The 17,075-nt window shown below is 39.3% G+C and overlaps 1 protein-coding gene across 5 annotated transcripts in view; it reads right to left on the minus strand.

The window, feature by feature from the left end:
- DIP2C (disco interacting protein 2 homolog C) overlaps window positions 1-17,075 on the minus strand; it is a 304,530-nt gene that overhangs the window by 82,322 nt on the left and 205,133 nt on the right. For all 5 annotated transcript variants that reach the window (XM_071559895.1, XM_071559893.1, XM_071559892.1 and 2 more), the window contains 2 exons: window positions 9,322-9,413; window positions 5,448-5,558 (listed from right to left, as the gene is read on the minus strand). In XM_071559895.1, the coding sequence (XP_071415996.1) occupies window positions 5,448-5,558; window positions 9,322-9,413 (203 nt within the window). The remainder of the gene's footprint in view (window positions 1-5,447; window positions 5,559-9,321; window positions 9,414-17,075) is intronic.

The raw sequence follows: 17,075 nt of genomic DNA on the forward strand, positions 1-17,075 counted from the left end.
CTATAATGCTTTGTGAGAGTATCTGTGTGAAGGAAAACAATTATGATCCTGTCTCCATGAGTGAGAGTGCATGTCCTTATCTAATAAGGAAGGAAGGAAGAGACAGCCTGTGCAAAGGTTGGCCTGATAAAGGTTACTTCTGTTCACTTGCTAATCCCAGACGGTTTTCAAAATGAGAATTATGTGGTGGAGCATCACAGACTAAACTAATCTTGTTTTCTCTTACAATGCTTATTGGAGCTTCAGTGCCTTTACCCTAACAAAAACTTGCTTATACAGAACAAACAGGGCAACCATCAGATATAAAAGCCAAACGTCACCAATTCTGAGCCAAAAGTGAAAAGGCATAGAGGAAACTTTCTATTTTTAAAATACAGATCTCAAAGACCTTAATAAAAGTTCAACACAATGCAGATGCAATCTTCATAACCAGCTTTAAGACAGAGAAATTAGTTGTCTTCTCGGACAACAGCTTTGCTCTCCACCTGCAATTTGCATGTGAGACCTGCAACTATGAGCAGTCTTAATGTCCAGAAGTCAAAATGAAAGCAAGACAATGGTTATTTTTGGCAGGGGACACTGCATGCAATGTAATATGCTCTCTAGGAAGCTATAATTTCCTAAACTTGAAAATGTAATAGGGAAACAGACTTTAAAGGATCTGAGATTGACTTTGGCAAACTAAGCAAGCACCTCTGCTCAGTGTTCCACTGCCAAAGTGTATGAAGTGGGATAGACAGGCACCAGGGGCTCACATGGGGCTGAGGGAACTTAGATTGTTCAGAGAGAGTGTCATGGGGAAAAAAAAGGTCAACATTTTATGCATATTTTAAATCCAGGGGAGAAAGAGATCCATGTCAAAAGATGTTCAGAAGTATGTTGAGCTCCAGTGTTTCTGGCACACTGGAGCCCAACGATGACTAAAGCTGAAAGGAAGCAAAGCTCATTTTATCTCAGGCCTTAAAACACTAGGAAAGATGTCAAGGTGTATTTCCTTTGGAATAGAATTTTTCCTTCAAAGGAAGACATGACTGGGACAATTTCACTGTCTTGAAAGAGATATACCTCTCTGGCTACTGTAAAAGTTTTAATAACCTTTCAGAATTTAATGAAAAGTGCTCCTGAAAAACAGTTTTAACCCTGTATGAAGTATCCCTTAGAAAAACTGAAGTGTCCTGGAGTGCATATCTCCAGATTTCTTATGACAATACACAAGTACATTCTCCCAACCACACTGTCCAAGCCAGTGTCTGGAAAAGCACAGAAATGCCTGCTAAGCACACACAGTGTTAAATCTAAGAGGCTAGAAAATAGCATTTTGAGTGAGAAATTAATTTTTACATGCTTTCATGTCTGACTCTGCTGTAAATTCTGCCTGTGATAAGAAGGCCTTAAAGATCTATGTGGGATTGCTTTGTTCATATGTTCACAGCATGTGACTGAGCATAACTATGAATGTGCTTGGAGGACAAAAATGTTATTTTCACATTAAAACTGATTAACTCCCCTGACTGTATCAGAGCAGAAAAATAACATTGACCTAAAAAATCTAAAGAAGAAGAAATCAAACCCATATTTTTAAATCTTTTCATAAGGGACGTAGTAAATCACAGTTTGAACTAGAACTTGACATGTTGAAACTCCCATGTCTTCTATTTTGATGGCACATTCTATGACATATAGTTTGCATTTCACATCATATCACACATATAGTGAAACAGGTTGTAATATTTCAGCTTCAAGTGAGATTAACAAAAGTGCCAGTTTCTAAGGAAGAGATTGTTGTATAGGATAGATTATTTGCTAATGTTTGGGAAACACAAGCAAATTTGGAAAGAGGGACACTATTCTGAAAGAACAGACTCCACAAGCCAAGGAATGAGGATTAGATATTACAATTTTAGGGAAGTGTTGATGACAAAGGCATTTCAGTGGGATTAATGTAGAAAAAGAAGGAGAAATAAAATGTGCTGCTTGTTCTGATGCTACAATGACCATGGAACTCCTAACTGCAGCTTCTAGAATAAAGAAAATGTACTTGAAGAAAGCCTGGTATTTCAGTTTTTAATTTTAGATCTGCTGTCTCAAATCTAAAGAGCCAAAACCATGCCACATGAATGCCAATTTCCAGGTCTTTGCCAAACACCAGGAAGCATTCTGGGAATAAAATTGGAGAATGCTGGTTGTTGCTGGGTATTCTGGCTATCCATTCTAGATGCCAGGTCAGACAGGTCTCCTGAAGTCCTGGGGATATTCTAGGTATTCTGTCAACACAGAGGTAGGATAGAGAAGGAGAGAGCTAAAGGCCCTTATTATTCTATTACTAGCTTTGTAATAATGAACCTGACAAAAATCTCATCAAATTCTTACAAAAATAACAGTCCTGCTACAAAGAAAAGGGAATGCATACAAAATCTACGTCCTGGTAAAGCAAAAGCCTTTGCTTCCATGTGGGTACAGATGTCTGCAGAGTAATCTGTAAGCCAAAAGTGTCCAGCTGCAAGCATTACTGCTCACTTGTAAAATGCCACGGAAAAAATTTAGCACAGAGTTGTGAAAAATTCTTCTTTATGAAAATGCAGAACAGTATTAAATCTGCCAAGACAAATTTTTAATATTAAAAATGTGCTTCTAATACAAATCCCTGAAGGAGGTCATCCTGTATCACTTTATTATTCTGTAAGTCTGTAATATAATGTGTTAGTCCACATTCTGTCTTCCAAAAAGCAACCTGAAAGATGCCAAAATGTACTGAAGCATGTGGAGAAGAGGATAAATAATGGGAAAGCGTAAAAAAACAGTCTAGGCCATTGTATGATGAGACGACTGACATCTTCCCACGGATGCCAGAAGCAATCCACTGCCATTTGACCAAGCAGAGGTATTCCTTCTGGAACTACTCAGAACACGGTTTTCATCTCATTGTTTCCACTCCAGTTGCCCTTTCATATAAACAAACGCAAAAATATTTGCCATAGTATATGCTGTGAGATTGCATAGTTTTATTTAGAGATTATAGATCATGTTGCTTTTTTAACTGACATCTCTGTTATTCTTTTATTAACTTGATATTTAAACATTATTACAAAAGATAAACAGTCTGAGTCTGTATATATTCTTTTATATAAATATATATACATGCATGTGTAAGTGTATATTTATATATCCATTTATACACACATATTTTAAAAAAAACAAACTCTCAAGAGGTTCAGGCAAATTAGGGTACATTATTCATTTGACACAGAGTATTTACTTGGACAGCTGGATTTTATAGTTTAGTGGATGGACATGACATCAGATGTTTCAAAATAAATCAAATTTACACCTATCCATGCACTTCAAAATGTCATTAAACCTCAGAAAATAGTAATAGGGAAGGACATATTAGATTTTTCAACCTTCAAAGCTATATTGGCTTTTTTATCAAAGAATGAAAGCAGATTTACCCATTTGAGCACTCCACAAGATCTTAAAATGTATATGTTCTGCTTGCCTTCTTTTGTTAACACATCTAGAATTTCTAGTTTATATTGAAATAATGGACAGTGTTATGCAACTGCTCCAAACTATCTTAAGGTACTGCACTTGGATGTCAAAGTGTAATGACAGCCCAATGCAAATGCGATGTATTTCATTGTCCTTGTCCTGTAGTCATATCTACCTCCCAGTGCTCTCAAATACAAGATTTTACACATAAAAAAATGTAACCTTACTCCCCAGAGCAGGTATGGTGGTTGAGGTCCCATCCTCTCCCCTTTCATGGCCTTTCTAGCTCAACTGCATCTTTCCTCCAGTCTTAGCCAGTTTAAGCTGGGGATCTTTTGTCTCCTCTTCCCTTGGTTCCCAGTGTCCTTCCTTCTGCTCAGCCACCCTCATGTCTGCTCAGCTGGATCATGACCTTTTGCTATCTGATCCACTCACTCACTCACTCTCACTCACTCACTCACTCACTCACTCACTCACTCACTCACTCACTCACTCACTCACTCACTCACTCCTCCTTCACCAGTCCATCAAACCACTCCTTCCTCCAGCTCCCACCCCTTCCCTCCTTGCCAGATTCTGGTTTCACTGTGGCAGGAGCCCACCACAGATGTTGGCCACAGGGCATGTGTGATCATAATGGAGAAATTATGAGAACAACTCAGCTTCTCAGCCATGAAGAAGGCTCCAACATGTTCACTTAGGAAGGAATTCCCAGATATTTTGAGCTATTAATTTGATATGTGAGATGTACAAACCAGAAAGCCTTTATGAGGGCTTAAAATCTTGTTTTCATGGCTTTCATTTGAAAAGCAGGGTAGCTGTCCATGAAACAAACATTTCAGCTTCTGCTTTAGGGTACTGTAATGCTGGAGCATTTCAAAGGAAAACCCTGGAAAACTGAAAATTGAAAATGTGAGCAAAGCAAAAAATTTTCCCAGTTCTTTCCTTGGAAACACTTCATGTCTTCAGTCAACATTTTCCAAAAGAATTTAGTTTTTAAAAAAAAGCTTGTAAGGATTAAAGAACACTCTTTGTGTGGACAAGTCCAGACCAAGTAATTAAAGTAAAGTATTGTTAGTGCTAGCTAACAAAAAAGCAATTGTACAAGGGCATATGTGGGAGCAGCCAGCCATGGCATATGACAAAAAACCCTTGTAATGAATAAATACATTTTGCTGTATTTACAACCTTCAAGGCACACATTCTCAGAAAAAAATGCGAGTTCAGCAGCATCAGTGTAAGTGTCCCAGCTGTGGTTCACCTACAACACTGACCCACTTCCCCTCACTGCCCCCAGATGCTCTTTCTGGCTGGAACTGCTCTATCTGCCTCCTAACACTTCCCTAGAATACATGGTTCTATCTCTGAACTAACACTGGATGTGAAAGGCTTTTGATTAGCGCTGCTCAGTTTTCTCTATGAATGCATGTTCTGTGGCAAGAATTCCTGAACTTAATTTGTTCAAGTGCCACCCTTGGCAGAGAGGACCATGGTGACAGAAGCTTTGGGACACATATGCACACAGAGACACAGGAGAAGGTATTTCCACAACTGCTCTGAAGTAGCACACACTCCACTAGTGGCAATACAACATAGCTTGAGTAGCAGGGACAGGTGGAAAATCAGCAGTTGCTGCCAATGATTCTTTGTCAGTGGCCAACACCAGAATGTTTTGAAAGGTTACAGAGATTATCCATCTAGGATTGGCAGAGCTATTCTCTTGGGAAATTTTCCTCTCCTTTTCCAGGACCTGCATTTGCTGAAACTGCAACCACATCTTCAGATTTTCCATCACAGAAAAGAAGGAACTATATATAATTCGCCATACAGCACTATCTTTGCATCCTCAGATTCAGAGTTAGCTAACCACAAAAATGTACTCAAAAGCTATGTTCAGTTGTGATCTATTCCAAAGTAAGTTTTAAAATGCAGCATAGAGAAGAAATTCAGTTCCTTACCTTTCTTGTAAGTGGCACTTCAATAGGGACGGGGACAACTTCAGCAAGCAGGCAGCCATAAAATGCCACCATGAAAGCAGCAGGATCATTGTTAGGAAACACGAGCGTTACCTGAAAGAGATACATGTACATTAGAAATACTTTATCCTAGGTGTGAAAAAATGATACTTGAAGTTTCCATGCTTCCTTTTGGATAGAGATGATTACTAGAGCACTTCTAAGATAACTATTCAAATGCCTAGTGACAGACAAATGAGGAATCAGAAGGAATTTATATATGCTATATATATGTATATTTATAGAATATAACATTGTATATAATATTTATATATGTTTGATATTCTTTTTATGAACATTTTCACTTAGGATTCAATTAAATATTTTCATGCTGTCTTGTTTCCCATACTGACAATACCTTTTATCTGCTTCTCAATTAACTGACTGCTTTATCAGTGTTAAATAACCAAGAAAATGGATTTAATAGAATTTTATATTCTAATGTAATAATTTGCTTTAAGTTATTGAAACCGAAGTGGATGTGTGACCACTTCAGATTACGCAGACTTACTGTGTCATTATGTCAATCATTAACACATTGTTTTGTTCCACTACGCTTTGCCTCATACAACAGATTCATATTAGGCCTGGACTATTGTCCAAGCGTAGAAGTTTCTGTGCACTGTGTGCACACAAACAACTGATACCTGGAAGCAAACGTCCCATCCATGACACATGCCAGCCTAGGTGTGGATTTGTTGAACTACACAGCTTCAGGACTAGGGTTGGGGAATTATTTAGAAAAAAGAATGCCAAAACGAAACACAGCAAATCACCACTATGCTCACTAGGTGCCCTCCTTCCCACAGCGTGCTGAACTGTGCAGCTCAGTCCTGGAGGCATTGCAGACAATGTCTGAGATCCTCCACAGGCAGGGGGAAAGAAGAGGTGAAGATGCACCGCCTCACTGAGGATCCAACAACTCAGATAGACCACAGCTCTCCTTGCAAGGGCAGGGAATACTACTGGTCTTAGTCTCTGGTGAATGACCTCAGTGGCTGGATCCTCTCTGCAGTTTTGTTTTGGTTCAGCCAGATGGACATTCTCAGCTCTTGTCCTAAACAGCTGTAACACAGCTGGTAACTATCCTGCACGGTCAACTGAAGTGCCATGCAAAAGGCACAGTGAATGATTTCCAACCTAATTCCTTTGGGCTCACATAGAGGACCAGTGTATTATTACAGCAACTCGAAATTTGTCAAAACAATGTAATAGCTCTTGAGTTTTGACTGCTTGGATGTCCATAGAGGTTTTGTTGAAGTAAAATCATGATGTTTTCATACATGCTCTGAGGTTCAGTTACTGGAGATTGTAAGTGTTTCCAGAAGTTAGTTAAGATAGTCACTTTCCATACATTAACTTGATTTCTTCAAATTGGAAGAAATCCAACCAACCTTGTCCAAGTGGGTCCTAAATATCTTTTAAGCTGAAAACTCTAACTTTTTAACAGTGTAAAGTCAGAGCAAATACATGGCTACTTTGCACACTTGCACATTAAACAATCCAAGTGCTGGATATGGCTTTGCAGAGCTTACTGTATGCATTCTATACTTATATATGTCTTACTTATCCATGCTTACTGTATGTATTCTACACCATAAACAGCCTCAGGTGAAATGGAAATACAGGACTTTTTCCAGATGCATGGAGGGGATGGTAGAGTTTGCTGAGTTTACTTTGAGGGCTGTTGGGTTTTGCAGTGGTCTCTGCTTACATAAAGGCAGTGAAGGTTTGGCTGGGAATCTTTGCAAAGGAGCTGATCGAGGTGAAAAAAATCTCACTGAAATCCAGTGGGAATGAGGCATTAACTTCCTTTCCAAAAACATTAATGACTAACAGACTTGTATCAAATAAATAAATAATGTGTGTAAAATAAAAAAGGAATAAGGTTGAAGGAAAACAAATCATACACTGTATATCAAGAGAAGAGAATCTGGTTATCTAGTAGATATTTCAGAGGGCAAGTTTAATTTCCAGACAGCTGTCTGGGGTGATGCAAGGTTAAATTTCTGAAGTTACTATAGAAGGCAAACGCAATTTACTACATGGAATAATACCAGAAGCAGGGAATGAAAGGCAGGGACGTTCACTTATTTCTTGGCTCAAAGAACCTAAGAGGTGAGGTAATGGTAGTCATGAAAAACAGAGATTGTATTGATAGAAGATATTTTTAAAGGGGAAAATAAAATACTTTATATAATATTAACATAAGGAAACAATTACATTCTCATTTAGAAAAGATCAGAAATATATGCCTGTATTTCATTTAGTATGTAAAAACTACCTTTAACTGTTGTCACACAAAAGACATTATGTTAGAATAAAAAGTCACCCTCAAAGAGGTCAGAAAGCTTTTATGTTATTACAATAAGGGTGTAACAGCCAGAATAATCACAGCCTGGAGCATCAGAAGTGCAGTAACACCTCATCTTCAACATAAAGTTGCTTCAAACGATCACGTTCCTGTTACACAGGGATGCTAGGCAAGATGTTTTTCCAACAAAGCACATGCTTTCAGCACTCAGCTGTAAACATTTGTTTCACCCTAATCTAGGTGGACTTACTTTAGAAGAGCTGCAATTTGTTCTTTATGTGTCTTGCCCTAGATAAATTTCCAGCTTTCAGCCTGAATTATCCACAAATCCTTTCTTAATGTTAGGAAATGCCAGTGACTGCTGCAGTAAATGCCTAGGAAGACAGGCAAGCAGCACACAACAGATAAGGAGAGATGCACACTGCCCATATGTGAGTTTTACTCCTTTTGGAGCTTTCTGGGTGGACTGTTTTGATGTGTACACCTGAATAATTTGCTGCTTCTGCTGTTGCTTAGAGACACACTTGCAAGTTGAGTAAAAGAGATTCTTCAGATCCTAGTCTTGGATGAACGCCATTGTAGGAAGCAATTTAGATTAAGGATCTAGAGATTATTTAGTTATTTGCTTTATGATTTGTATTTCGTATGTGTGGCACAAGAGGATTCAGTGCACCAACAGTTTGAGAATTGCTGAGATCCTTGAGGAGGGAAGATTTAATCCCACACTCACAACTCTAAGCACGAGGGAAGGACTAAAATTTGCATTTCTAACAAATTTGTTCTGGAATATCCATTCCATGGCTTATAGCCATTGGAATGGGACCTATGGAATTTTCTATACACACTCTGGCAGAGAAAAAGGGCAGCAGACCCAGCCAGCCTTGGCAGACACAGGGGTAGGTTTGCAAGTACATTGTTAGCAAAACCACAGGATGTTCTTGTCTTCCTTTAACACCTTAAAGTGCTACCTCTGCAACTTTGGCTCTCTGTGGGCTTTATCCATCCACTTAGATTCAGTCTCCAGCTGTAGCTGCATTACAGTCAGGAACCAGGAATGGAAATACTCTTTGTGTTACCAGTCAGTGTCATTTATTTATTTAAGTGGCTGCCAAAAAGTGCTTACTTTGCTTGTCTTTGTCCTCCACAATGTTTCTCTTGTCTTTACCATCTCAACAACTACAAAGTCATTAGTAAGTTTTTTATCCACATGACACCTCTAGGCTCCATAAGCAAGCCTTTGCTAAACAGACTGTTGTGCTATGTCCAAAAATCACTTTCCATGGGGATGTTTATTTTTGATGTTGCCACAACTTCAAGTTACTATTCACAGTTTAAAACATCTGCCTGAATGATCAAATTCCTTCCAAGTAAACAGCAGATTTCAGTTCCTCTCCCCCAATAATTCACTTCACTAATTTTCCCTGAGCATCCCAAATACCTAATTCTCTCTTTGCCAACACTGGATCTGAACTATTAGCAATTTAAAATCATTGAGATACTCACCCTGTCTCCAGGTCGTACCATTGGTTCTTGTTTTGTGCCTAATTTATGTAGTATATTGTAAGCAACCTTCATACTTCTGGTCCAAAGTTTGCCTATTAACATAAAAGTATTGAAATTAATTTAAAAATTCTTACTTTTCACAAGATTATTAATGAGAAAGAATATCTGAGAAGTGGAAAACACATAGTAGGAATATTTATATTAGTTTTCCAGCTAAATATGACACCACTACTGGGACTAGTGGAAATATTTAAATACTTATCATAAGTTTTCTTTGAACTTCTTTTTTTCAAGACAGCAACACTTAAAACAAAAAAAAAAAAAAGAAAAGTGAGCATAGTTTTCTTTATGGCAGAAGTTTCTTACTTCGGAGAAAATTGAATCCTGACTCCAAAAGCTAACTGTTAGAAAGGGCTGGAACACCATCAAGTCCAGACATCACCCTAACGCCTCAGCTGTAGCAAGTTGAACAAGTTACATTTCAGCACAGACTGACCTCTGGCAGTGACTCAGGTTTCCCAATGGCAATTGTCTCACCCCAAGTCACCGAGGGAAAAAGGAAAGTAGTCCCAAGAAGCAGAGACAAAGAAAACCCCAACAAACAAAAAACACCCCACAGCCAAAGGGGCACACTGAAGCAGCAGGGACCCTGTGAATTTTAGCACATCCACAAGGCTGTTTCATTTTTAATTTTCCACCTTCTTCCATTTAACTTGGCTTTTTGTTCTCACCTGCTCCCATCCCCTCCCTTCTCTCAATTTCATTTCACTTGCCCCAGGTACCCATCCTTACTGTCTCTCTTCTCCCTTGCTTTATTTTTCCCGCACCATACTTAGCTAATCCTTATCAGGTTACTATACTATATACTATATACTAGTATATGCTATAAACAAAAATTATTTCATCAAGACCTCTTCCCCACATCACACACATTTCAATAATCCTTCAAGTGATTGGCACCTTTGCTCTTTCAGATGGTCTTTGTTTAGAGACCTTGTTACTTCCATTTGAACAATACCAAGTTTAACAGCCCTTGTGCTTGGCTGGCCCCCAGGTAGTGTCTTTACGCAGTATTCAGTCTGACAGTAACAAATCTTTAATTCCTGCCCACCAATATCTGAAACGATAATAGGTTCTGACAACAGATTACCTATGGAGTTCAGCAGTTCAGGCTCCCAAACATGCAGCATTGCTATTTATAACTAAGTCAAGCACTTGCTATAGGAAGTTCCTCCACATCTTGGTTATAAAATGCAATACTATGGAATTTAAGTGCAAATCTGATTTAAATATAAAGAAGGCCAGATTTTAATTTTTTCCACTGAAGGAAAATTGGAAGGGTCACTGCTGCTTTTTATGAAGAAAGTACTTAATGCAATAATTTCTTATGAAAACAGTAATATTGTATTATCAGACTGTCCATTGCAGAGTTTTAATTTTATTTAAAATTACTCCAGTATTTGCATGCTGAATTGTCTTGATGCTCAGAAAGAAACATGACTCAATTCTGTTCCACTGGAAACTCAGCATAGATACAGGAGTACGTGTGCAGGATTAACCCTCATAGTGCCATGGCAGAACTACTTGCATTTGATGGAAAGAAGGTCTTTGAAAGCATCCCTGCTGCTACAGTTAACACTTCAACTTTAAAAGGGAGTAGGATAAAAATAAGGATGCTTTAAGAAAGCAAACATTATTTTTCCTAAAGTACTCCACCAATAAAGTTTCAGTGGCAACAAACTTAAAAGAGCAATTAGTAATGACACAGGAAATTGAAGAATGGAAATCAAAAGCCTGGCAAAAGTTCTGAATTGCAAAAAAGAACCATCTTTACACAAAACACTTTCAAGCTTGAAATGAACATTGAATCTTAATTCCTTTTTCAAGACACATAAGGAGCTGCTGTGAAAAGTTCTGTCTGAGCCATAGAGATTAAATCTGTTACAAGTCTTAAATTTGCATTTTTGACATATTCACACTAATTTTTCAGCTATCAAATGTGCCATCTTACAATATTTTCTTTAAAATCTAAGGGCTATTCATACTACAGTATTCAGGTGCAATCTTTCAGAAGTACAATCATCTCCACCTAAGAGACCTGGTTAAATGCAGACATTATTTTCTCTTGAAAATTAAGAATATTAAAGGAGGATTTTCTAGTAAAATTTTAAATAATCAAATCTTTACACCCATTTTGTCTTTAACTGCCAAAATTTTATTTCAGCTCCTGAAACATAGAGCATATAAGGCACATTCCTAACTCCTCACCTTTCTGTTTAAATACACTTTGAACTGCCCAAAAATGCTCATAATATTTTCTAGTGGTCAGAAAATACTTGAGTTTCTTGTCACCACAGCCCTTTCCTTCTCTATTCACTGGTGTGATACCAACCTTTGTTAAGTAGCTGGGGTAACTGGGCATGTATGTGCCTATGGATATGAAACTGTGGAAAATTGGAGCAAAGCAGCTGGTTTGCATTCAGCTGGGAAGAACTGAGGTATAAGGACCTTGCAAGCTCCATAACATCACTCCAACCCTTGTGGGTCTTGCCGGCCCTCAGCTGCTGCCAACTCTGCTCCAGGGTGGGCAGGGGCTGCCAGGGCTGGGCAGAGACCACCAGGCACCCTCGTGAGTAGGCAAAGTCCAGGCACATCTTGAGCTGAATTGTGTTCAACAGGAAATCTGTAAGTTTTCTTGCAGGGTATAAGACTCAGTTCCAAAAAAGTAAATGAAAAAAGGGCCACAAAAGAAGTAGCAATCCGCAGCTGGAGCCAGGAATGTAGGGATGATTTGGGCCAGATCAGTGGCTGCTGGATGGGACGCAAGTTTCTGACCAGGGGTGGACTGAACCATGGGTTTATTCTGCCACCTTGGCTGTTTGCCCCCTCCGGCATCTTGGAGAAACACAAAGGACTCAGTGCCTGCAGGATAAAAGCCCTCACAAACGGAGGATGTTATAAAGACGGAAATCTTTGAAGTGTTTCCTTCCTTGGTTCTGCCTAGGTTGCAATTCAGAGTAATTCTTCCTTTGCGAACTTGAGAGATTAGATGTTGCTGGGAAAAAGCTGATTGCTAAAACCTCTCCTGCAAATCCCAATGCTGTGACCTTGCTGTGACCTCCATCCAGTGCCACATCTGTGCCGGGGAGTGGCAGGCCTGGCCAGGAGGCCAGATGTGCCTTATCCAAGGCTTTCGCTCCGAGACAGGGCTTAGCACCACCGGGCCGACGCTCGTGCAGGATAAACTCTCTCCGTTACATGGGCTCCATCGGAAATCTGGCTGTTTGTGGCCACTGGGGATGTGTCTCATTGTCCTCAGACAGAGTTCAGTGAAGCACCAGCCGTCCTCGGATAAACATGCTGCCATTAATCTTCTAATGAGTTGGCCTGAACACAGTGGGCAGATGGAGGAAACTCAGGCAATAGATTTGTTTGGTAGTGAAAGGACCAGCCCGTGTTCCAGCTCAGTGCTGAAGCTCTTCTCTTCCAACCCTGCTGCTGCAGCAAAGAGCTGCCCTCGGTCCTTTCTGCAGCCAGCAGAGTATGTGCTGCTGGAGAAGGAGACTTGAGCAGCACTGCTGCTCCCCTGCCACAAACACCAGACCCTTACATTCCTGCCCACACCCCCAGGGCAGCGTGGTCCTTTCAAACTACTGCAGCACCAGGACAGGATTTGTGCATTCCAGGCTCTGATATCACAAGCCCAACACTAACAGCTAATTTCTGGCATTTAAAAATGAAGAATTGGTGTGTCAGCTACAGAGGTGTCCAGTGGTGTTTAAGGCACACCCTCCAGAAGGGGTCCAGGCTCTGCAGACCCTGTGCTGGGACTGTCAGTCACACACACACGTTGTGGGTAACACAGGGCACTAGATGTTTAAGAACCTGAATTGCCCCTCAGTTTTCAGGCCACAAAACTCTTTCCCAAACAAAGCAGACTGGTAGGTGTATGTGGAAGAGTTTCCCTAGCTGACTTTGGAAAACAAAACCCCAACAACAGGCAATTAACACACACCTTGTCATTACTAAAATTTGTAACCTTGTTCCTGCCTCCCACTGAGCTGCAAATTATGGTGCTGCTTTCCAAGAGCTTTATAACTCTACAAGATGGTAAGATTAAGCTTTCCTCTGCATCTATCATTGCTAAATTACAACTGCTTAAGCATTTAATGAAATACATCTTCTTTTAAATATGATCGCATCTCCCTTAGCCACTTCTGTCCCTTGCTCAGTGCTGCTGCCAGACTCTCTTGTCCTAGCAACGTGGTCATGCAGGGAGAGCTTTAAGGGTCTTCACACTTGCAAACTAAGTGGAGTGTTCCCACTGCCCAGTGAGTAAGAGCAAGTACCACTATGCCTCTGAATCTCAGCCATATCTGGCAGACATCACATATGCAGATATGCTCAGTAGGACAGGATGAAAAACAGCATCTCACTTTCTGGCAGCTGTGACAAACACTGTTAACATCCATCTGGGGCAAGTCCATTTTCTTTTTTTGACAGTCTATTCAGAGGGCGAGATCTTTTACCAACTAAAATTTAGCAGGCATAATTATCCAGTCCCATCTGGTTAAGCAACACATTATGAAGGCAAAGGACACCACAAGGTGTTAAAAACCACACAAAGAGAGATCTGTTAACAAAAATTAGATGATTCCCACATGACACTGAAGTAAATCCCCATCCTCTTCCTTTGCAAATCTGTAAAAGGACTAAATGTTTGTGTTGAATGTAAAGAAGGTTTTAAGAGAAAAGCTGTATAAAGGAGAAAACTCAGAGAGAAAACAAACCACAATGAATTGCCTTATCATCTTCAGGACGCTTTTCAGAACCACACAGCACTAACTCAACAAAACCAAACCAGTGGTCGCTTACCAATGTCCGTGCTCAGCAACTGCAACACTGCCAAAGATTAACTGCAAATAATTTTGTCAAATATTCATTTTCTCAATATCACAGTATGACATTCCTTATATTAAATAGAAACAACAGTATTTATTAAATCTGGTGCAAATGGCAAACTTCCCACTGTTATTCAGGGAGAGGGGTTCTTTTTCTGTTTTGCAAAGAAATAGTCCCAGCTCTACTGCTTTGTTCACCCTTTCTTCACAAACTTTAGATTCATCCTGAGCAGCAAATGAAGGTGTTGTCATTGGGGATAAAATAATCCAAATAAAAAGAACAAAAATATTCTGCTGCAGAGAATAAACGACTCCAGACATACTCAGAATAGAGGTAACCTTGCTATTACAGTGCTGGATACCACAGTCTAAATCATATAAAAGAGTAATTTTCTGTCTTTTTTAAAGAAAAAAAGGTTTAAAGTATTAAACAATCATAAGACTGATATCTATCTAGGGACTTAAACCTATGACTATCCATACTTCTGTGAGCATGGAGTTATTTCAGAGATAAGGACAGTCTGGTGATGTAGCTACTTGATCAGAAGAGTCCTGAATCCGTCTCTCTCCTTCTGATAACTGTGAAATTCCTGACCTAGGAGATTCTCGGAGAAAGGACAGGGAGGGGTGCAGGTTGCACCCCAGGTGCAGCATGGTTTGAGGTTGGCTCTTTTTGGCCTGTTTTAAACTTTCAGGTGTGCCAGGGTATCTCCAGTATAAGCAACATCACCCCTGCTGAGGCAGAATTACTTTGGCCTCAATATGTTTACAGTTGTGTTAAGGTTATTTTTAAAATCAGCAATTCATTCTTTCTCCACAGAATCCAAATGGATAAAGTAAAAGTGATCCTCTGTCCAGAGAGTCTTCTCTGCTGTTTCTTGCTAGCCTTGCCTTGCTGTCTCCAGGAGGCCTCTGATGTGGGAAACACCATGCAGGAGCTACTGAAAATGTTTTTTTAAAATATCTGATTACAGAAAGTGTTAGAGGAAATGAGATTCTTTGAATCACAGTTAAGTGGTACTCATTTTGTTGTTTTTAATAATGGTTACAATAAGAAAGCTCCAAACTTGCTCATTCCTAAATTACTTTCAGCTTTTTACTTTTTCACCAGCCTTTCTGATTCTTCTTGGAATAATCATTTTAAGTAACAAAAGTAACTGTGATAGCATAAGAACTATATAGGATTTAATTGTCCTTCATTCACATTTGTCCTCTAAGAAATCACTAAGCACTAAGCACTAAGAAATTGTCTTCCTTTTCCTCAAAGCAAGTATTAGGTTTCTAGTCAGAGTTCAGACATAAAACCTGATAAAGGCATATTTCCTTCCCATATCTCAGACATTTCAATTTATGCATATTCAGTGATTTGATTTATAAAGGGATTAAGAATAACTTAACTAAGATGTTCTCCACTTAAACAAGTTCCCAGAGGTACAAAATATTTGAGAAATAAGTAATATTCATAGTGTTTCATTCACTAGAAAGAATTTAAGAGTTTTGAGTACATTAAATAAAGATTACAACTGGGGCACTGAGAAGAACTTCCACAACTGAGGCAAACTGCTTCAAACACTTTCTTGAAAATAAAGATCAAATCTACAAGTGCAGTTACACTTTTCTTCTATCTCCAGTAATCTCAGACACATGGACAAAAACAGTCCTGACATGATACAAAGACAAGGAGCTCAAAAAAAACATGCTGAAAAAGACACAGGAGATACATTACAAATGAGATGAATTCCTGCAGAGAAATGGGAATATAGAGATGATTTTGAGCAACAGCTGAAAGAGTAACTTCTTTAAACTAGTTTCCCTTATGGCCCAACAGCACTTCACAATCTAAAGCACTCATCACTGAAAGTCACACTAACACATAACCACATCAGCTACCATGAGGTAGAGAAATTCATTCCAGTAAATCACACAAGGTGGTTTTACAGCACTAATCTATCACTGTCTGCCACATTATATCATAGCTTGGCCATTGGTCTGATCACTCACAGATGTCTCTGGACAGGACAACAAAGGAGTTGTAAGGAAGACTTTGGAGAGGAAGAATTTTGTGGACTCTCAGGGAGCTCCTTTTCAGCATGCAAGGCCACCAAGCGCAAACAGGAAAGCATCTTGGATAGATGCAACAGGTCAACACTACATTTTTCAGAGCCAGAGAGAGCCTGATATTTGAAACAAGGCCAAGGTGGCAGATGGGATGAGATTTCAACATGTTTGCTGCCAAAGGTCTGCATTTAAAAGGACTTACTGCCAAAATAACCTGAGAGGTTTGGACACAGAATTACTGTAAAATAAATAATGTCCAGGTTGTGTACGATACTCTAGTTGCAGCCCAAGAAACGGGTGGGAAGGCAATAATGTCTACAACAATCCACTAAAGAGGAGATTAATATGGTTGGTGTTAAGGGAATTAGAACTCCTACTCAGATGGCCTGTGATCTAACTGACAGCTACAAATACACTGCTGGAATACATTTTGGAAAGATGGAGAGAAGTCTGGAACAAGCAGGAAAACCTACAATTCATCCATGCAGAGAAGAAACTGGAGAAGATGCTGAGTATGAAAAAAGTAGGGATCAAAATACACAATGTAGAAGCCTCCTCTTAACTGGAAAGCTGGAGGATAGAGAAAGAGGATTTCCATGAAGGCAAGGGGGTGTGAGAAGAGACTGAAGCAGAAACAGAAAACACAGGTAAAATACTCAAGAAGACATGCATAGTGACTATGTTGACAACATGTCAAAGACCAAAACTCTAGAAAATTGGAATTATTCTTAGAACTCTTGAATATGTGTCAGACAAATGAAATTTCCTGGTATTAGTTATTTTTTAAATTGGAAA

The sequence above is a fragment of the Pithys albifrons genome, chromosome 7 (genome assembly GCF_047495875.1).
Source record: "Pithys albifrons albifrons isolate INPA30051 chromosome 7, PitAlb_v1, whole genome shotgun sequence".
In the NCBI taxonomy this organism is placed as follows: domain Eukaryota; kingdom Metazoa; phylum Chordata; class Aves; order Passeriformes; family Thamnophilidae; genus Pithys; species Pithys albifrons.